Raw genomic sequence first — 22,695 nt, 5'->3', positions numbered from 1 at the left:
CCTGCGAATACTTATTACCCGTCCATATCATCATTTATTTTAAGCGGTCACAATAAATATATCGTCCCTTTTGATTCTTTGAATCCTCGGTAAATGGTCATCCTCAATAAACTTTTTTACTTTTTATCAAAAAATCATTTAATATAATTTAATAAAAAATCATTATATTTAGAAGTGATTTTTAACATTTTAAAAAATGTATAAAAAAAATCAAATACATCCTTTCACACGTAATATCATATAATGTTAAATAATTACATATAGACATTTATTCGGATATAAAAAATTTAAAAAGAAAACCATAAACTAATTTAAAGCTAATCTAAATTATTAAATGAATTAAAACTATCTAAAAGACATCACACAATTTAAATACACTCAAATCGCTATACATGACAATTTGATATAATACACGGAGAATTTTGATTTCATTTTAAATATTCGGTACACACAAATATGAAAGTAGACGTTAAATTTAGTGTTTTTGATTTTTAACACAAGTACACGAACGACCGAAAATATATGAACTAAATAACTAAGATTAAAAACATATAATTTATTTTATATTTTTTAATCAAAATTTAAATTTATATATTTTATTTATGTTATATTATGAATTTATTGCGTGTCTAAAATTTTTGGCGTTGTTTGTCGAAAATGCTCTTTCTAAAATGTAAAATAAATTTATCAAGTGAAATTTGCATACTTTCATGTACAAATATGTATTAAAATATTTCGTGTACAATATATTTTGGATCATTCTTCAGATAATTAGTTGATTTTAATTTTAGAGAGAGGAGATTTGAGATAATATATTATATGTTTTCACAGTTTTTTATTTTTTTAAGATTAATAAATAATTGTTTAAATCTGTTGTGGTGAGATTTTATAAATATAAATATACAAACAGATTTCTTTTAACCCATTATTTCGTAAAGCTCACAAATCAACCATATTGTTAATATTATTTCATTTAGATAAATTTATATAATCTTAATTAAATATTATCAAATTTTAAAGTATAATATAAAATCATGATTTAATATTGTCAATTCTTTTTAGCCTCGATTGAATATATTCAAATTTTATTAAAAAAAATATTAATATATAGATTATGTATGTTTTATAAATCCTCGGATATATTGTTCCTTTACTAATACTTAAAAAACAAATAGCTAGTCTTAATATACAACATGAGAAGTGTGTAACATTCCTAAATGTCGATGACCCCTTTGAATTTCCGGGAGAAAAAACATTTCTGTGTTATACCAGTACTTTCATGTAAGACAATTATGTGCAGTGATGGTGATTTTGAGAAGTGAGAAAGTACGATAAAGGGATTATATGGTGGACCAATTATCTGTCAGCAGGACTAAATGAGAAAAAGTAAAGAGCCACATATGCGATTTTTCATTTTCGGCCAGGGTATTGGTTCGTACCAAGAATAGTTCCGCACACTATTTGTTCTGTTTGTAAAATTGATGATTGGTGTTGTATACTTAGGGATGTAAACGAATCGAGTCGAGTCGAGTCGAGTTTTACCGAGTTCGAGTTCGAGTCGAGCTTTTTTCTAACGAGTCGAGCCAAACTCGATTATCTTATCGATCTTTTTTCTTGGTTCGAACTCGAGTTCGTTAACGACCGAGTCGAGTTCGAGTTCTTAACGAACCGAGTCGAGTCGAAACCGAGTCGATCGATAAAAATTTCAACTTTTTTTCTTTTCTTGGCTTTGATTTTGTCTACACACTTAAAAAATATTAAAAATTAAAAGTTTAAAATAAAAAGAACAAAAACCAAAAATCTTATTATTAATCCATTCTTTAAATAATATAAAAAAGATTATTTTTTTAATGTATATAGCTTACCGAGTCGAGTTCGAGTTCGAGTTTAACTAGTCGAACTCGAGTTCGAGTCAAAATCGAGTCGAGTCGAGTCGGACATCTAAAAAGCTCGGATCGACTCGTTAAGCTTATCGAACAGATTTCGTTGTTCGAACTCGAGCTCGTTAACGAGCCGAGCCGAACCGAGTCGAGCTTCTTACCGAGTCGAGTCGAGTTTCTTAACGACCAGCTCGGTTCGTTAACAGCTCTATGTATACTTTTCATGTTAGTATATTTGAAATTTAAATATGAACACTACATTCATCTATTTATTTTAAATCAAATACATATATAATAGAAAAAAATGACACAAAATTATATAAAAATATATATTGAAAATATATGACACTTCACGCAATACGCGATACGAAAGTATATATATATTAATATATATACATACATATTTAATATTGATGATTAATTAATTCTATCGCTTTTATTTATAAAATTTTATTACAAATATGAAACTATTTATCACATATATTATTATCAAAATGTATATGATAAATTATTATTATTTCAATTAATTAATTTTGTCTTAATTCAATCACAACTCTATGACTAATTTCAACATTTATTGTGATAAATTTAATGAGTTAAAATGAAAATATACATATTCTTATATATATATATATATATATATATATATATATATATATATAACCTAATTTAATATTTTTTTATCTAAAAAATGTCAAAAATTAATATTATCTTAAAACTATGCTGAAAATGTCCTAGCAATCGAGAAACACAACCGACCTCATCCATGAATGGAAATAGACTACAAATAATTTAATTTCTTTATTTCTAATATATGTATGATCTAAATGGTATAAAATTCTATCTCCATCCCATTTTTTGACTTTCACGAATATTAAGAAAAAAACGGTAAAAGTAGTTGAAAAGTGGGTAAAATGATGGGGCCTATCAATATTTAATAATAGATTTGAGATAGTGGAGAAAAGGAGTAAATGTAATAGTGTATATTTAATAATACGAGAGTATAAAATGTAGAGTTAATAGGTGTAATATTGAAAAGTAGTGTTGAAAAATAGTAAGTATTCTAGCTTATTGATTTTGGACGTTCCAAAAAACGAGATCATATAAAATGGGACGGAGGGAGTAATTGTTCTAAGTGTCACAAAATATAGAAACACAGCTTCCTCTTTTTTTCCCGAAAAATAATATGTTAATCTTAAATCCCAAAACGAAGAAACACTAAAACGACGCGTTTAAAGGGACGGCAGTCGCAGAAGCGTTTGGTTGAACAAACCTAACAACCACCACTGCTTTCCTTCACACTTCTCCGCCTTTTTCACTATTTTATTAATTAAAAAATCAATTTTACATTTTATCTATTATTTCACAAAAACGAATAATTTCATTACAGTACATACAGCTTGAGTATATATAAAAAAAACACTCTCTCTCATCTCTTCTTTATTTTGGAAAGCTTTTCTTGTGGGTTTCTGTTTACTCTACTGTTCCTCTCTCTAGAAACTTTCTCTCTCTACAGCTCATCTCTCCCTTCTGCCGTAAGCCTCCGTTTTCTCGCCGGAAAATACCTTGTTATCCGGATAACGTGTTCTGAACTCCGGCGCACTGGTACTATCTCGTTGACAAAGACTCTAATATTTTTCCGGCGGTGCTCCGGTGACTCGGTGAGTTGAATCGTCCGATCTCTGATACGAACTCGGTGACGTGTTCTCCACGGGAATGTCGCGTTATTGAGCGAGTTTTAATCTTAATTAATTATTCAAAATCGTAATAATGTTTTTGTTTATTATTTTGTAGGTTTGGCGATAGAAACGGAGGCCAACAGGGAAGGAAAGTGTAATGAAATGGTATGATTTTGGCGATTTTTGTATTATATAATATATTATAATTTTTCTGGTTTGGATCTCGAATTGTGATAAATTTTATGTTTGTTTTACTGTAGTTGATTTCAGAATTGTGTATGTAATGTTATTTTTACAGTTTAATTATAGGTTTGGTCATACAGTTTCATATTTCTGGTAGCTTAATATGGTAACTTTGATTTATATTTGTTTTAATTATCTGCTGGTCAATGAAATTATATATGTGGACCTGATAACACTGTTTACTTCTCTTTTGTTTGGCCGTAGACCATTCAATTTGGGTGCAATTTTTGGTCAAATATTTGTCTCGTTCAAGTCAATAATAATGTCAATTTATAAGTGGGAGGGTGGGAGCTTCTCCGAGACGTCTTAGAAACAAAAGTGTGTTTTCTGGCTGCATTACGGCAGTCGGGGAAGGTTGTGCGTACTGGAGTTCAATTATGTGTAGATTGTTTTGGAATGTTATTAACGTTGCTCCGAATATCTTTGCTTTATAGGAATGGGAATGTACTTTTTTGATAAGCTTAGATTAATATCTTGTTAATAATCCTTTTTCCTTATTCAGTGTGGTGATTTTAGTTGCGAAAGTAATGGTATACGGATATAGTATAGTTGTTTTACTGTTTGACATGGAAGTAGGGGTTTAGGAGAATTTCTTTGGACTGGCATATAACTTTTGTTGCTTGTGTTATATGATTGTTCCACGTTTTAAACCATGGTACATGATGCACCAATAGTTAGACTCCTTGTTAAATCATTGCGGCACAGTTATTTTGTTAGAATATACTTCCATGCAGGTATTGCGATTCAGTGTGGTCGAAAAAGACAAATATCTACTTAAGAGAAACAGCGCAATAATGGTAGGAAGGAATATATGATGCACATATAGCTAGGGAGTGACCTGAAGTTACTAAGAACGTAAACCGTACTTTTTAACTTTTTTGGAATGACGCTTTCTTTAATTATCCTGTCTCGCTTCTTTTTCCCTTTGTGATTTGCATTGAGTTTTACTGTTATTTTGTTATCACCTCTTCATAGTAGCACGGAATATCATTTCCTCATTCTGATCCTCTGAACTGAGCTCTGATTACTTTCTACTGCTAAAGGTGGAAGGAAGGGCACGTATCTCTAGGGAGGCAAAATTGGAATTTCTAAAGAGCAAGAGACTTCAAAAAATTAAATCAGAAAGTGTAGATGATATGCTACATGTCAGAAATATGATGACTAGAAGCGGGGGAGATGCGTTAAGAGTTTCTTCATCATGTGGCATGGGATCACAGAATGATGCATTTGCTCGCCTGGGTGATGTTTCGAGTAGGCACAACTTTTTCACAAAGCAGAAGGTTGACAGGTTCCACACAGCTGATCTTGAGTGGATTGACAAAATTAAAGAGTGTCCCATTTACTATCCAAGTAAAGAGGAATTTGATGACCCACTGATTTATCTGCAAAAGATAGCTCCAGAAGCTTCAAAATTTGGTAATGGTGCTTCCTACCCACACACACACAGAGTCTATAGCTGAACTGATTTTTGCATTAGAGTATCTGTAATTTGAAAGCTATATGCATAGTTCAGCAATGTGCTTTAGTTGTATTCTTCATCTACAGCCTTAAATATATAGAAAGTATAACTAAGTATGTCAAAGTGATTCAACTTTGAAGCTGATGTCAAATAGAATCTCAGTTTTTAATTCTCAATTCTACAAATTGAACATGCAGGTATCTGCAAGATTGTTTCACCTGTGAATGCATCTGTGCCTGCTGGTGTAGTATTGATGAAAGAAAACATAGGTTTTAAGTTTACCACCAAGGTGCAGCCTCTTCGTCTTGCTGAGTGGGATACTGATGACAGAGTTACCTTTTTCCAGAGTGGACGGTAAGGTTTCTACTTTCTATAACACAGTAATATATAAGTATGTCAGTTGCATGTTAGTGTTCAGGTTTTAATTTTTGTAATATATCAGAAATTATACTTTCCGGGAATTTGAGAGAATGGCGAACAAGGTTTTCGCACGTAGATATTGTAGTGCTGGATATCTTCCTTCCACTTATATGGAAAGAGAATTTTGGAATGAAATAGCTTGTGGAAAGACAGAAAGTGTTGAGTATGCCTGCGATGTTGACGGTAGTGCATTTTCTTCATCTCCCAGTGACCAACTTGGAAAAAGCAAATGGAACTTAAAGGTATTGATGTAAATGCATTTTTTTTGGTGTGATAAATTAATGATTCCATCTTTTTTTTCTTTCCCTGTTGTTGGTTCATTTAGTGTAAAATACAACATATAATTTAGGCAATCATTATGAGCAAAACCTCAAATATGCAAAAGATAAGTGTAGGTAGTAATTAGTTAATTTTGACAAAATGTCTACTGAATAGTTGCCTTTTCTGAGCTTTATTACTATGATTACTTCTTTCTTATCCTCTTCTTTGTCGCCATTTGCTTGGTTGACAAGTGATTAACATTGGTATGGTAAATAATACATTTTTAGTTTTACTACTGTCATCTCCTTTAGTTGTTTCATTTGTATACTTGTATCATATAGCTGAAAACTTATGCACTGTGTTATTTTGGTTTCAGAATTTGTCTCGTCTTCCAAAGTCTATTCTACGCCTGCTTGAGACAATAATTCCGGTAACAAAATCCCTTTCCCTATCTAGATTAATGTTCAAATTAACTTTTTCAAGGCTATTCTTTTCTCATTACGTGGAATTTGCAGGGAGTTACTGAGCCGATGCTCTATATTGGGATGCTATTTAGTATGTTTGCCTGGCATGTGGAGGATCATTACTTGTATAGGTATATTTTGTTATATTAACTTTTGGTATGTTCTATGCATGTGATGACTGGATCTCATTTGTTATGCTTTCTTTGGTGCAGCATGAACTATCATCACTGTGGGGCAGCAAAAACCTGGTATGGGGTTCCTGGTCACGCAGCTTTGAATTTTGAGAAAGTTGTGCGGGAGAATGTGTATGCCCGTGATATTCTATCAGATAAAGGAGAGGATGCAGCTTTTGATGTCCTTTTGGGAAAGACAACTATGTTTCCTCCCAATGTTTTATTAGAACAAGGTGTACCTGTTTACAAAGCTGTGCAGAAGCCAGGGGAATATGTAATAACTTTTCCTAGAGCATACCATGCAGGATTTAGCCATGGTATGATAATTTATAATTCATACATGTTTTATCTGGCGTTAAAAAAAAAGAAGGGAATGTCGTGCAACTGAACAAATGAGAGCTGATGTAAAGACAAGCAGTGCAACTTTTTAAAATATTTAAGAGCAAGTACAGCAACTTTGCATATTAAATAGTAATTAATAACAGATTTATATCATTGTTTAAAAGTGAAACTTCTATTAATAATGTCCTAGAAATAGAAAGTAGATTCATGGTTAAGTGTTTGGACGCAGGACTTCTGAGTTCTGATTATCTCCCATATCTCTTTATTGTATTCAATTTTCAGGTTTTAATTGTGGAGAGGCTGTAAACTTTGCCATTGGAGATTGGTTTTCTTTAGGGTCAATTGCTAGTCGTCGCTATGCACTTCTAAACAGGATGCCTCTTCTTCCTCATGAGGAGCTGCTTTGCAAAGAAGCAATGTTTCTGTATAAGAGTTCGGAAATTGAAGACGCAGATTATTCTTCCGCTGATTTAATATCTAACCGTACCATAAAGGCTTCTTTCGTAACTTTGATGCGGTTCCAGCATCGTGCTCGTTGGTGCTTGATGGAATCAAGAGCTTGTGGTGCCGTTTCTTCTAATCCTTATGGAACTATTCTCTGCAGTATTTGCAAACGTGACTGTTTTTTGGCATATCTTAGCTGCAACTGTGACCATCCCCATTCTGTTTGCCTTCGCCACAGTATGTGATTCTTTGTCAAATCCTTTCCCAGTAAATTACATGTCTTTAATATATTTGACATTCTGCCTTACCAATATGGTTCTGATTGTCTAATCCAGATGTTAAGTCACTCGACATACCTTGTAGTGGCAATCAAACTCTCTTTGTAAGGGAAGATATCTCAGATATGGAAGCTGCAGCGAAAAAGTTTGAGCAGGAGGAAATTGTAATTCTTGAAGCTCAACGTCATTGTAGGAAAGGCGATGATATGTATCTGCTTTTCAAATTGTTTCCAAGAGCTGAAGAAAAAGGATACACTCCCTATTGCAAGTTAAAATTTGACTTTTTTGTTGAATATGCTGGAGCTGATGATTATTCACCAGATCCAGTAGCTATCTCTTCTCAACTGTCTACATCATGCAGAGCCGTACAAGACAGAAGAAAAGTGTTGAATATTTCTCTCTCTCGTGCTTCATCTGCTGCATCAACTCTTTGTACATTGAAGGATCCTACTAAAAGCTTCTCGGTGGCTCAATATGTAAGACTCTGTTCAAAAACTTTAGACTCCTCCGGGTCATTGCATAAAAATTTGAAATTCATTTTCCGCACTTTAGTTTATTTGTATTTCTTGCTGCATCAATTTAGCAGGTACAGGGTAATGCCACTTATACCTTGGGAAAGCTGGTCTGTTCATCAGCATCATCTCACGAAGTGCCTGATTACATTCATGATCCTTCAGTCTCCTTGCTGACAAATGAAAGTTCTGTTTCACGCCAGCAAAGTAATCATGTTTTTGAGGTCAAACCAACTGACAATCAGGATGACGATGATTCTGACTCGGAGATATTCAGGGTTAAGCGAAGATCTTCTGCTAAAATGGCTAACATCGACTTGAATGTAGCTGCCTCGCATTTTGAACGGGTATAATCTGCATTTTAAGAATCTAAATCTTCGTGCTGCCTTTATTATATACATCGCTACTCAGAATATGATGTTTTTGCTTTTAGTCCAAGTTTTTGAACTGATAATCTGATATGCAACTTTTTTGGCTCTTTAATGAAGTGTTATGTTAAAAGGAAAAACTTTTATTCGCCTGTCAACTTGGTTTGGGGTGGCAATCTTTCCCCTGTACTTTAGTTACTATGTATCACTGGGATTTTGATTATTTTCTTCTACTATTAGGAGTTGGAGCAAAAATCTCCCAGACAAAGTAGGAATTTTAAGTTTGATATTGCAAGTTATAGAAGTACTGTCAGTTTCTGTGGACTTATATATGTTCATGTATCTTTTGTATGAATCGTGTATGTTGCTGTTAAATGTGATATTGTTGCATGCAGGAACATCCAGATGCTTTGAGTGCCCATATTTTTTTGGCGATTAACATTTTTTTAGCTAATTGCAGGTGTTTAAGTTAATTGAGCATTCATTTTAGAAAATGTTGTTGAATTATATAGGTTTTTATATTGAGCTAAGCACAGTATTGCTTCCTTCCTGCGTAAGGACCATTGTAGGTCCTATATGTTACATAATTATGTATTGGTGCGTGTTTGGAGTGCTTATAGTAATATTTAACGCCATTTTATTCTGTCTTTACTTCTTCCAGGGGCTTAAGAGACTGAAGAAGCATCAACCTAATGGAAAGTGTGGGCAAGCGACATCATTTAGCTGTAGCACAACTGATGATTCTGACCATAATTCTTGTTCAAGTACAATTCGTTCCAAAGAAGCGCATAATAGCACTTCCAGGAGTAGGAGTTCTGATGGAACTCCAATTCCTATCTCCATTAGGTACAAAAAATTGTCACATGATGAAGCAGTGAGTAAGCACATTGGAAACCAGAAAGATGATAGATTTCTTCCAGAAATGATCAAGCGTGCAAGGAACCCGCCTCCATTAGAGATGGGGCCCAAGCGCCTTAAAATTAAAGGTCCCTCTTTTATGGGGTTAGATGAAAGATTGCGTTGAATACTGAGAAGTACTGATCTGGTTGACCTGACTAAATCATCTTAGCCTGACTTGCTACTAATCTGGTTGACCTAGACTAAAAACATCTTGACCTGACTTTAAACATCAACTTCTTTAGCGAGGGATGGATTCAACAAGAGAGTATAAAATACATAATTGATTTGTGGGAGCATTGGTGGAAGATTAACCAGCTTTGGATGAAAGAAACTAACATATTTGCATGGTCTAAAATTTGAGGTGCAAAGAGTTGAACAGTGAATAGTACAGTAGTGACTTTTGATATACATCTTTTTTATAGAGTTAATCAATTCTTGCGAGGTAATTGGGCTATTCCCACAAGCCTCCACAGTTAATTTCATTTCTTTTGCAATTCAAAATTCTTTTGTAGCAATGGGTTCAAGTGATGTTGAATCCTTAATAAGATTCCAGATAGATTAAATTTGGATTTAGCTGTTCTGTTCTAATTTTCAGTGGTTTTGACTTTTGAACTCATCTGGTGTTTATAGTTTGTTGAGTTTATTATATAGATGAAATCTACCCCCACGTATTATTAGGAACGTAGTATTAGGAGGAAGTAAGATATGAGAGCCTGGAGGAACGTAAATGTTGTGATCAAAGATATATAAAGAGGCTGTCCTTTATAGTTGCAAACTGCAGTTTCATACCACAGTTGTTTTAAAGTTTTGTAATATAAAATGTGTTCTTCTGCGGAGAAATTAATATTTTCAATTTTTTGTGATCGAAAAGCCTTGAAGCAGATTGTCTCCAGGTTTGGATTACACGAATGAAGTTGGCCTGCAATGAAATCCCGTCCACTTCTATTAATATGAACAACGAAATCAAGTCTGGACAGACTTGTTATAATAGATTTTATTTATCAATTGTGCAGGATAATACTCCCCTCGTTTTGGTCAACTTTTTCGTAGAAAAAATTAGTTTGAAATCAGTGTTTTATGTTGAATTTCAATGAAACCTCCAAAATTAAGTTTAAACCATCACTTACCTTATTTTTAGAAAATAACCAATTTATTTTGAAACCATTACATAAATATTCTTTTTATGTATATAAGTGACTTACAATTAAGAAATATTAAACATACAATAAATACATAATACAAAAAAAATTATGTTAATTAACATTTTTTCTGAATAAATTATTAGTTTTATAAAGTAATTCTTTCACGCCTCAAATAATTATTCAGAGAATATAGTCAATATAATTTATCATTGTTGTTAAGATTCCTCAGCATGCTTAAATTTTTGAAAATGATTTGTTTTATTGTGAAATGGAGGTAGTAGTTAGTATTGTTGATGAATTTTTTTTTTATTATTATTTTTAATGTAGGAACCCGCTCGCTACGTAAACGTTTACGCTGCTTAACTAATTTTTATAGAATTAAGTTCTTATTTTTGAAAAGAACTAGATAAATATGTATTTTTTTTAAACAAGTACTTACTTAAACTAATTACTATATTAACCACCTTCTTAATATTTTCTTTTTATAAAAAGTACATAAATATAAAATAAGGCCGTGTTTCCGACACAACTTTTTAGTGAAACTACCCTGTTTATGTACTATAATCGAAGGTGCGCCTTAGAATATTCAACGAAAATGAACTTGTGTTGAGAAAGGCTTTGATCAGTCATAAACGAAGCAGGCCCGCAAGTTAAATCAACTGTCCGTAAAGGTTGTGCAACTGATGTTATACGAATCAACAGGAAGCCCGTTGCTTTGGCGTTGAGAACGACAGGCAGCAAGGTTGTCATTGTAACTTGTTGCATAAATGTGAAGTGCGTGTATTATTAATTAGGAGGTAAATTTTATAATTATAAGCGTTTACATGAACGAGTCAAAAGTCTAATCGAAAGTGTAAATTTCAAATTATAATGTACAATGATACTCTCTTTGTCCCTTTTTAGTTGTCACAATTCTATTTTTGTTAGTCAAATTGACTAATTTTTAACCGAAAATTATAAGTTATTCTTTCATTATTTTAAAAAACTGAAATTTACATCTTAAAGTAGATTAAAAATTATTTCTGATGACATATTTTTTTTATTTTTTCACTTGATAAAATATTAATAAACTTCAGTCAAACTTTGGTCAATTTGACCGGCACAAACTCAAAAGTGACAACCAAAAAGCGACGGAGGGAGAACATTCTTTTTACTTCTAGTGACATTTAACTATTTAAATTGTGTGAATGTGTACGGTATTTCATTTCAAATAGAATGAATAGAATTATCATTTGGGGATCTCATATTTATACAAATATCTAAATATTTTAATTCAAAATAAAATAAATACCTAGTTTTAAATAAAATACAGTTATCCATCGTATTTCAATTTATAAATGTAATCTTAGTCGGAATCATATATATTTTCCATGGAAAAAGCTAAAAATAGTGGATATATACAGATGAAAAGATACAATTGTCTTGTTCCCAAAGTTGGGTGTAGCTTGTGGGCACCAAAATTATAAAGACTGGAATGCATTTGCATTTGCATGTAATATCATAAGATTTGTCGGTCTATTTCTCCATGGCTGTCATATCTACCTTTCATCAATGAAATTACAAAAACACATGGAATATAATAAAGAGACACCACAATTATATACCGGGAATATATTGATATATACTCCCTCCGTCTCAATTTATAGGTCCATTTTGGAATAAACACACATCTTAAGAAAAAAGTTGGTTAGATGGAATCTTATCTCATGTATCATTAATTAGTGCATTGATAAGTGAGAATATAATTGAGTTTCAAAAAAATCACAATAAATATAGGGATTTAGTGCATTGAGAAATGAGAATAATGTTGAGTTTCAAAAAAATCACAATTAATATGTAGATAAATTTGTATTGAAAGAGGAGAGGGACAAGTATTTTGGGACAATTTTTTTTTCCAAACTGGACCTATAAACTGAGACGGAGGGAGTACTTTTTATATCTATAATTATTACACGTTACACACGCATCTACCATTATTTTGCTCCTAATAACAGAGCTCACTTCTCTCTTGCTTAAATACATCCAGCTGGCCTCCGATTTTACTTTTATTACATCTAGCGGCATTATTTTTTCAATTCATATTATTAGTTTTTTTGTGAATTACTCCTTCCGTCCCATTTTACATGTCTATTTTGTTTTTCGAGGAGTCAAATTAACCTGTTTTTGATTAGACAATACAAATTATCTACTCATTATTTCTAAAATCTGAAAGTTGCATATTAAAATAGACTAAATATACTTTCTAATGATATAATTTTTATTATTTTTCCCAATTATCTGATACATGTAAAGTTCAGTCAAAATATAGTCAATTTGAGTGGTCAAAAGTCAAAATGAACATGTAAAAAGGGACGGAGGGAGTATGAAGAAATAATATGAAGTAATTAAAATTCTAAATTCTAACAGATAATGTATGGTATCACAAAATTCGAATATGTTTTGATTTTATTTCATGGTATGGGAGTCCTAACTGGGCATTACTGTAAGATTCCTCGTGAGCTGCTGATGCCTGGGGAAACTGAAAGCATGACAATCTAACACTATGCTTATTTCTTTAACGTGGGCACATGCTAAGCACTAACATTAATAAAAATGGAGGGTTTTGATTGGTGTGGTTGTTGTAACTGCAGGGGGGTCCACCATTATTGAAGAAGGTAAGCCAATAAAAACCCTCCAATTTCATAAATTTTGGTCGGGCACCATAGAAAAACCGTTTCTTTAATTAGCTTTACTCATTAAAATTAACTTAAGATGCTTCCGACCCACATTTTATGCTTTTAATTACTCCCCAAAACATGCAGATTTACAAACCCTAGTAATTTTTCACATTACCGAGAAATGGTTGACATTTATCCCATCCAAGTCAATTTAATACTAGCATCAACCAAACCCGGCGTTAATGATGCGATGAACTTCTTGTTTCGAAAAATTAACTTGTCAGTCTTCTATTTTGTCCGAACTCCAAAGTGATCAGCAGGAGTACTATTATAATGCCCATGGTGTCAAAATATATTTACCGTAACAGCTTTAAATTTTTTTTAAATAACTAGACTTACATGCTTACATACAATAAACCTCCACAAGAGCGAGATTCAGATTCACCGTGTAAATCCTTTTCACTGACAAGAAAATCTCATCACACGCTTTTTTTATATATTATAATAAGAATTTTCAGTAAATGAATTTCTTTGTTCTTTAAAATTTAAGTATTAATATTAGCAATGAGGTGTATCGCACATTTGATTTGATTAATATATTCTTTTTGATCCTTTTTATAAATTGTTAGACTTTTCTCACATATTTTCGCAAATCTCGACTTGATAATGAATATTAATTTTTTAATTTTTCTGTTTCTTAGAAATATGAATACTAAACTTTTATTTGCAAAAATAAAAATTTCAAAAATTATCCATTTCAAGTTTTCAACTATTGAATCCAAACTGATAAAAATAGACGACAAGAGTCGAAGTACTTATAAAATAGATGAGAGTATATATTAATTGGGGCCGTTTGGTTGAATTGAAAATAAGTGCTTCCTGCTTAAAGTAAAAAAAGTGAAGTAAAAGTTAGTTAAGACTTATAAGTGATTAGAATGTTTGAGAAAAAAGTAAAAGTCATTAAAAAAAAAGTTAGGAATCCTAACTTTTTACAGATACTTCTCGACTTTTCACACAAACGGTACGAATAAGTGTTTGTAACTTAAAATTCAGAAGTGGGGCCCAAACACCCACATTATCTTTTTGTCCGGATTTAATTTGATTTTATTATATTTCTTCCATTCAAGTTACTAATTTAGACGAGTCTTTATGAAAAATTATAATATAAGAATATGCATTTTCATAATAAATACTTAATTCATAATATATAATTAATTATGAAATTTTTTCACAAGAAAATGTCATTATTTTGTCTGAGATCAGGACAGTCAAACAACCTCAAAGCCATCGATCTGTTTCTACTTTTATTCTGGACCTTTTCGTATCAATCCAGCTCGCGCAGTAACTTTGTGACCAAAATTCGGAAAAGAAAGCTGTACTAGTTACTTAACTGAAAAAGTTTTGGAGAAGAATCATATACAGACATTTTTCGTGTATTGTTGTATCAAGTTATGCTTTTATAAGTGGCACAGAGTATATTCATATGTATAATAAATTATATTAGCTGGACGAAACTACGAAATGTGTTTACACTCTTGTACCAGGTCTCTTTGATATATGCAAGATTAATCTGGTTCGGTACGCCTCCGATCATTGATTTATTGAAAATTATATTCCAATCATATAATCAAGTATAAATTTAATTTAAATTATTATTATTATTATTATTATTATTATTATTATTATTATTATTATTATATATTAATCTTAAATAGTGGAAATATTTTAAATTAAAGTAAAACATTACAACATATCTTCATAGAAAAAACGTCACATAATATATAAATTAAAAATATATAATAAAGAGAACAAGATTTTGTTAAAAGTTCAAACGATCATCCAAATTTACCTCAATTTTTCACGGTGATCAATACTACGATCATGCAAATCTCAGAGCGATCTCATATCAGTAATTACGAGATATATCCCAGATTCATTAGAACAAAAACTAATTTGTTCTGCTATTAAATTGATTTTTTTATTTTATCTTATTTGTAATGGTATCATGATGAACTTATCTATGTTATATTATTTAATTTTATATTTCTAATTTTCATGTATTCATGAAGTTTTATTTTATATCTTGAATTTTAGTTATATTTTGAGCTAAATTAATTTATATTCGATAAAAGAGAAAACCAGTAATATTAAAATACTAAAAATATTTGGACTAATGAAATGATGGATTAATTTTAAATATTATTGTATACTAATTCAAATTAAGATCAATTTTAATTTATGATAAAATGATTCGGGACTTGTTTTAGAGAATCAATTTATGTTTGATGTTTTTTTGAGAAAAATAAAAGAAAATTTTGACTTATCTGTATGGCTACAAATTGAACAAGCTAGCATGCAAGTCATAATGAGTAATGACATGTCGGGTTCGAGTCACAATTGTAGTTCCTTCTGTCTTACTACTACTTTTAATTTACTAATAATTCCGTATTGAGCCAATAAATCAGTTCTTAAGTTTGGTGATTAATATTTTAAAGTCTTAACAAGACATTCTCACCCGCGAGGAAGAAATGAAACTACACATACAGTTGCTTTGGATCAAGAAGAACCCTTCCATATAGACACGTCAAGCTTGTGGTAAATTTAAGCTTATTCTAGATGAAGTGCAAGTGTATGCTTATATTATTAGTTAAACATAATTACGCATCTGGCAAAATTTGAATCCTTTGACATCTGATATGTATAGACTTATCATATGATAATATTATATTTTAATATTTTTCAGTCACTCAAAAAATCTACTTTTGATTGGAAATAGTCGAACCCATCATATATCATGTTAAGTGAATAAATTTTTTCAAAATTACAAAATGTTAAGTGGAGAACTTAACAAGAATATATGAACATACTGTATTCTAACGTATTTCTTATAAGTTAATCCCTCCGTTTCATAATAAATGTCCACTTTTGAACAAATTACACATGTTAAGAAAAACTAACTTTTGTAGAAAATTTTTATTTGTTATTGTATTTATTGCATTGACCAAATATAATATGTGGGATATATTTGATCTAGGAAATATAAGTTAGTGAGATGTGGTATGAAACTCATCTTGGAAAATACAAATATTGACCACATTCTATTTAAATATTTAAAGTTGAAATAGACAAGTAATTTGAAACAGTTTTTTGTTCTCAACAATGAACATGTAATATGAAACAGAGGGAGTACTATAATCTGTCAGTTGGTATATATATATATATGGTTTTAATGCTTTAAATTATAATTTATAAAGAAAGTACAAACTAGTTACGTTTTCAGTTTCGGGTACAGTAGTATTAAATGTCTTTTAGATGAACACAATAAGGTGTCATCCTTGTGCATCTGCCATACAGTAAAGTAAACAAAAATTCTGTTGTGTGTTGAGAAAATTCACTTAAAAAATCCCGTCGAACTAGTAGGAAAATTACCTCAAGAAACAAATTGGGATGGTCTTAGTAGTAGTAGCAACACATATTTTGACTTTGTGTCCCTAAAGGTAAAAAGGAAGCAGAGTACTACTACTTACAGAGTGTAGTGTGTACTGTACTGTTGCCCAACAATTAAAGACAAAGCATTTACCAGAGAATGAACGCAAAAGAAGATACGTATGGTAATCGTATATTTGTGTTTGTTACATGGTGCGTACATTTTACCATACCTTATCAATAATGAGAAGAATGAAGGAGTATGATTACTTAATGATAGATCAAAACCCTAGGATTTGATTTGAGTGTGTTGAATTTAGGGTTACGGTAAAAGGGCAAGAAACGAACAAATTAATGACATTGATTTCCTCACTTAAATTATAAGTGTAGTGGAGTGTTTGGTTTAAAAAGTGTGTATGAGTTGTTAGAGGGCAAAATGAAGACGTTAAAAGCTTACACTAAGATTTCCTTTTCTTTCTTAAAAGAAAAAATAAAGTTGAAATGATGAAAACAAAAATAATGCGAGCTCCCTAAAAATCTTAGTACTATTATTTAACAACTTTTTCTTTTTCTCTTTTTTTTTCCCTCTAATCCTACCCCCACGTCCACAAATGAAATCATCTCTCTCCTCAATTCTCATTATCTCTCTCTAGATAGAAGTGTCATTTTCCAACATATACTTATTCACACAAAAGAAACAAGCATTCATTTCATACCTAGCTAGCTTGTCATTTATTCTCTCTCTCCTCTCTTTCTCTCATATATCCCAAAACTTCTGCAACTACTCCACTCCTCAAGTTTTTCATCATCAATGGAGTGAACCCCATTTCACAAAAGATAAATAAGTGTCTTATTCCAAACAAGCATTCCTTTAATCTCTTTAGAGAAGTGCTTCTTGCTAGAGATCAATCACAAGGAGAATTAATCAAAGGATCAAGATGGAGCTGTTTCCGGCACAACCAGACTTGTCCTTACAAATCAGCCTGCCAAGCAGCAACCGAGGCACGGCAGGAGGAGGATGGAGAAATACAAGGACAATAGAAGAAGAAGAAGGCATGGATTTGGGGTTCTGGAAAAGAGCTTTGGACCAGTCGAAAAACTCATCATCATCACCCATCTTTAATTCTTCAATGTCTTCTAAATTGTCCTCAATTGATAACAACAACAACAATATCAGTACTAGTGCTAATTCTCTTTTTGATCTGTCTTTGTCAAATCCAAGCCTAGCTAATTCTCATCAAAAGCCACTCCTCTCTAACAACCAAGACTTCCATAATCTCCTCCACAACCACCACCACAACAACCATCTTTTCCAACGCTCCCCTTTTCATCATCAGAATTACCAACACAACCCCCCAAATATCATTCACCACATGTATAATCAGACTCCTCATCATCACGGAGGAAGAGGGTTAAGCTCAGATGAGATTATGGGGTATTTGAAACCCATAAGAGGAATTCCAGTTTACCAAAACCCTCATAGTACTCCTATTAATAATGTTCCCTCCCTCAATTTTCCGTTTGCTCAACAGCCTTGTTCTCTTGATTCGCCGTCATCTCTTTCATCTTCATCCCCGACTTCCACAAACCCTAATAACAGCTTCCAGTCTCAAGTAGGGTTCATGAGATCAAGATTTCTTTCCAGATTTCCACCTAAACGTAGCATGAGAGCCCCCAGGATGCGGTGGACTACAACGCTCCACGCTCGCTTTGTTCATGCTGTTGAGCTCCTTGGTGGCCATGAAAGTATGTGTCACATCTACCTCTTTCATCTTACATTTACTTCTTTTCCTCTTCATATATGCAACCTGTCTGTGTATTGTTTACCAATATTATGGTAAATTATTTATGACTTGTTTGTATAGAATGACTAGTACTTTACCTAATTTACATTTTCCTTTGGGGGTTTTAATCAGGAGCAACACCTAAGTCTGTTCTTGAACTCATGGATGTGAAAGATCTCACTTTGGCTCATGTTAAATCTCATCTACAGGTATTTTAATAATTTATTTACATATTTTTAATCTTCCTCTTCTCCTACAAAATCCAACAAGCTGAAACATTCACACACATTAAGGCTTAACTTGCATTAGGAACTACTGCCATAACTACTAGTACATTTTACATTTAATTAGTACCAAAGTTATGTTTTTGATCCCTCTACATATAATTAAGAATGCTACTCTCTTTTTTTCTAGTCTAAGATGGCCACCTACCTGTTAAGAAACTAGATCTGATGGTTCTGCAAGAAGCTACTGGACTAGTGCCTAGTATTATTATCAGCTTTTTGCTTGGGAAAACGATATGGAAAAGGTAAAAGATAAAAGAGAGAGAGTCATTGATTCATGATACATGTTTATCAGAAAACAAGTAAGACAAACCCCAAACAATGAATCGAAATAGTCATAGACCCAAGCCCGGACAACTTCGAAGGCATGACTACTTGTAGTAATGTAAATATCATTTTTATTTTGCTGGTTTTATATGTTTCTATAATTAAGCTTCTAGTTATGTGTGTGTAGAGAGAGATGGAGAGAGAGTGAGAGAGATGGAAAGTAGTGGCAGATAAGAAAGTACAGAAGTAAAATCATTTCTCAATGATAGTGTCTACTGTCTATGTTCCTGCAAAATTTCAAGGTGTTTCAAAACCACATTTTGGAACCATGGTTAATATATATATTTATATTATGTGTACACATATATAAGTAGTATAGTACATTACTATATGCCATGTGCATGCATAGTAGTGCAGGTTACTTGGCATCTTCCAATGCCCGTGTTTTTTACACACAGACACACACATTATCATTAAGTCTTAATTAGTTTGTTTAATCTAGATACTGCACTTCTATGTTTGGATTACATGAGTTTGTTTATTTAATCCGCAGATGTATCGAACTGTGAAGACAACTGATAGAGCTGCAGCTTCTTCTGGTTAGTCTCTTAAACTTTGTTCCATCAACAGATACTTAATTACTATTTGTACAAGTTTCAATCTAACCGAATATATATTGGTATTTGCGACATTCAGATCTATTTGAAAATGGGTCATCTGGTGATACTTCTGAGGATCTGATGTTTGACAATATTCAAAACCCGAGAAGGTCACATGACGATGAATCATCTCAACAAGGAAAATCCAAAGCTCACCAGTTAGATAAGGAATATCAAGGCCAAGGCCTCTGGACAAACTCATCTTCAAGGTAATTAAAAAAAAACCTTGCGATTATTCATGATTTAATTACTCATATATAATAGCCTTATAGCCAGTAGGTATGTCGTGTAAACTGTGTAAACGTTATCTGTAGGGTTCACTGTAATTTTTTTAAAGCTAATTTGGTTCATGGCAGTTAATTAAGATGAAAATGGAGGTCTCGATCTAAATGTCTAACCTAAGATCATTTAAAAAGCTGTGTTTGCAAGGTGAGGTTTGCATTAGGAAATTAAAGTGGAGGAAAAGATTTCATAGGAAAGGGTAATTAGGAAAGTAAGAGATTTCACCAACTCTCCTTTTACGGGTCATTGCAATCCTTTTTCTCATTTGCTAGTATCAAGAAAGTAATCTCTTTTCTACGTTGGTCCTAGCTAGTTTATTAATTAAGCAGATAATTAGCAGGTATATTTAATTAATCACATGAACTTATTGCAATGAAATTAGTGCAGCATGTAAACATGGCTGTTAGAAAATCAAGGATTACAGCATATATGTGAACTACTAATATTATATATTTTGCATATTTTCAGTCTTACAATTTCTCTATAGGTAATTGTATACATATCAATTATTAAGCAAATATATATATCAAAAGTATAAAAGTATCTGCAGATAAAAAGGAATTTCACAAATTTATATGTGTGTAAGTGTGCAAATCTCTTTCCCTTTGATTTTGTGGGTTCAGGTAGGCCTGTATATTCTTTCTTCTTTTTTTTACAGTAATAATCATCACTTAATAGCACAATTCTATTGGGAACTTAGTTTCAAAGTGAAGCCTTTTCATGGACCCCCTCTTTTATTCAAATCTTATGCATGCACAACCTATACTGTTCTTGCCAGGGTGCAACAGTTTTAAGTGTTTATATATAGTTAATGAACTGTAATTAAGATTGGATTGTCACATGGGTGGATTCACTTTAATCTTTGAACTTAATGAGAAATCATATAATTGTACCCCAAGATTCTACATGAAAATATGGGTTTCTTTTTTTGGTGATGAGTTTGCTACATTTAGCTTTTACTTTACTTTTATTTTTAATAAATTGATTTATAATTCCTAGCTCCCTAGTCTCTTGTGCATGGCCTCCACTGACAGGAGATATTCCTTGTTGGTTTCTGGCAGGGAAGCTTGGTTGCATGGGAAGCAAAGTGATTGTGGAGATAACAACATTCCTGTTATATCTCTGGATGATGAGGTACCCATTTGACCAAAAGTAGCCCATGTATGTATGCATTGTATGCATGTATATATATGGTGGAGGTATTTATATGATTTAGGATCTATAGTAAACTCACTAGTTTATCCCTGATAATTGTGTCTGTAAAGCAGAAAGAGAGGAGAGAAAAAGACAAAGGCTTTTGAAAAGCTGGCAAGTCTTTGAATTACATAAATCAGGGGTCAGCTATTTTATATGCTTTTGAAACAAACAATAGGAAAGAAATGAAAAAGAAAGGGAATAATTCCATTTCAATAAAGCAAAGGAGTTGATGTACTTTAAGAGTCAAGAAAGTTGTAGCTTGTAGTATAATAATTAATACCTGCTTAATTTTAGAGATGCTTGTTAATTAATTCCAAAAGCAAGAAGTGGGAAAAGAAGTCCTGAGATTTGAGGGATGGATAATACATGTTTGTTAGGATCTTGATTAGGGAATAATCAACATAGGAAGATTGCATGCAGAAGAGACAGTAGCGTAACAGACTTTTATAATCATTGTACCTGTGCTTCCTACTTGACAATTATTCTCTCAATGTATCACACATTTCCAGAGTTCCATTCACACAAACATATATGCATGTACTGTCCTTTTGATTCCCATTATCATACTTTCACACATCTCTCATGTTCAAATATTTTGTCAGCGGCTGTGTAGCTGACTTGATGACAATTAACATTGGTTATTGACCAAAATATTTTGTTGTGAATTGGGGATATATGATATAATTAATTAAAAAAAATATTGTTTGTGCAGGAGGAAATGCATGGGAAGTGCTTAAGCAGCTATGAGACAACAAGGAACAACTTATTAAAGCAGAAGCCTAATCTTGAATTTACTTTAGGAAGACCACTCTGTTAGAAGACTACTTGTACTGCTAGCTAGCTCTTACAAGCTTATATTAAATGTATGTAAGATGTAATGTTACTCATTTTGAAATAATTACAAGTTGTGATGGGGAGCTGGTGAGGAGAATCAGGTACCCACTTGGGAAAGATGAGTGAGAGAGAGAGGAAAAAGGAAAAGTGAGGGAAAAGGAAAGGAAAGGAAAGGAAAGGAGAGCTAAAGAAAGACAAAGAGACAAGAAAGACAGAAAAAAGCAGCATCATTGCTGTTCAATTCCTTCTTAATTGTCATCTTCAATCAAGCATTGGAGTGAGATCTGCAGTAGTGTTGCATTAGTCGTCAGTTTATGATATTCCTACGTAAATATCACTACTTTTTGAATGTTTTTATCCCCATTATAGACAGAATCAAGAGATTGGTAGAAGCCTCTGATATGAAGCACATTGTAATATTACTCATGAGTATATGTAGTCATCTTTGGCCACTGTAATGGAGAACTTTATAATATTTGTATGAATGGTGTGTATTAATGATGAAGACTATGCTAATTTAATTAGATCATACAAGTATAAATCTGAGAAATTTCCTTGGACTCTCGTCTCGGCTGCCCTCCGAAAATTAATTACCAGACTGTTTTTCTCCTGCTAAATTTTAGAGCCAGTAAGAAAAATTAGCTAGTGAAATTACTTTTAGTTCGAGATCTACTTGTGCTAGGATTATATTGTTAAAAAGTGTGTGTATCAGAGAAGCTATGGAACTGGATTTAAAGATT

The 22,695-nt window shown here is 32.2% G+C and overlaps 2 protein-coding genes across 5 annotated transcripts; both read left to right on the top strand.

Moving 5' to 3' along the window:
- The first annotated feature begins 3,268 nt into the window (after window positions 1–3,268).
- Window positions 3,269–10,039, top strand: LOC108209884 (lysine-specific demethylase JMJ13). Of its 4 annotated transcripts, none has more exons than XM_017381079.2 (13): window positions 3,287–3,541; window positions 3,675–3,724; window positions 4,537–4,599; window positions 4,846–5,218; window positions 5,459–5,615; window positions 5,704–5,923; window positions 6,319–6,372; window positions 6,458–6,537; window positions 6,619–6,896; window positions 7,204–7,602; window positions 7,701–8,119; window positions 8,230–8,502; window positions 9,185–10,039. In XM_017381079.2, exons 2-13 carry the CDS (start codon window positions 3,722–3,724, stop codon window positions 9,545–9,547), a joined length of 2,682 nt encoding a protein of 893 aa, XP_017236568.1. In that variant the 5' UTR covers window positions 3,287–3,541; window positions 3,675–3,721; the 3' UTR covers window positions 9,548–10,039. The 4 variants fall into 4 exon arrangements, with proteins under 4 accessions (XP_017236569.1, XP_017236568.1, XP_017236567.1 ...); XM_017381078.2 differs by having other exon boundaries at window positions 3,288–3,541; window positions 8,227–8,502; XM_017381080.2 differs by lacking the exon at window positions 4,537–4,599 and having other exon boundaries at window positions 3,269–3,541; window positions 8,227–8,502.
- A 7,312-nt stretch (window positions 10,040–17,351) lies between these two features.
- Window positions 17,352–22,460, top strand: LOC108205748 (probable transcription factor KAN2). The gene is made up of 6 exons (XM_017375802.2): window positions 17,352–18,394; window positions 18,565–18,641; window positions 19,537–19,582; window positions 19,680–19,851; window positions 20,986–21,058; window positions 21,834–22,460. The coding sequence occupies exons 1-6, from the start codon at window positions 17,587–17,589 to the stop codon at window positions 21,936–21,938; spliced, it is 1,281 nt and encodes a 426-aa protein (XP_017231291.1). The 5' UTR covers window positions 17,352–17,586; the 3' UTR covers window positions 21,939–22,460.
- Window positions 22,461–22,695: the final 235 nt, after the last annotated feature.

This window comes from Daucus carota, chromosome 2 (assembly GCF_001625215.2).
Source record: "Daucus carota subsp. sativus chromosome 2, DH1 v3.0, whole genome shotgun sequence".
In the NCBI taxonomy this organism is placed as follows: Eukaryota; Viridiplantae; Streptophyta; class Magnoliopsida; order Apiales; family Apiaceae; genus Daucus; species Daucus carota.
The sequence above is the reverse complement of the archived record's forward strand: the minus strand, read 5'-3'. Positions and strand labels throughout refer to the sequence as shown.

Excerpts from the sequence above, each read along its gene's own strand:
- LOC108209884 (XM_017381078.2), top strand. Across the intron at positions 6,373-6,457 it reads TGCTTGAGACAATAATTCCG|GGAGTTACTGAGCCGATGCT; the intron begins GTAACAAAATCC and ends TGGAATTTGCAG. Across the intron at positions 8,120-8,226 it reads GCTTCTCGGTGGCTCAATAT|CAGGTACAGGGTAATGCCAC; the intron begins GTAAGACTCTGT and ends GCATCAATTTAG.
- LOC108205748 (XM_017375802.2), top strand. The coding sequence starts at position 17,587 with ATGGAGCTGTTTCCGGCACAACCAGACTTGTCCTTACAAATCAGCCTG. Across the intron at positions 19,583-19,679 it reads TAGAGCTGCAGCTTCTTCTG|ATCTATTTGAAAATGGGTCA; the intron begins GTTAGTCTCTTA and ends TGCGACATTCAG. Across the intron at positions 21,059-21,833 it reads TTATATCTCTGGATGATGAG|GAGGAAATGCATGGGAAGTG; the intron begins GTACCCATTTGA and ends TTGTTTGTGCAG.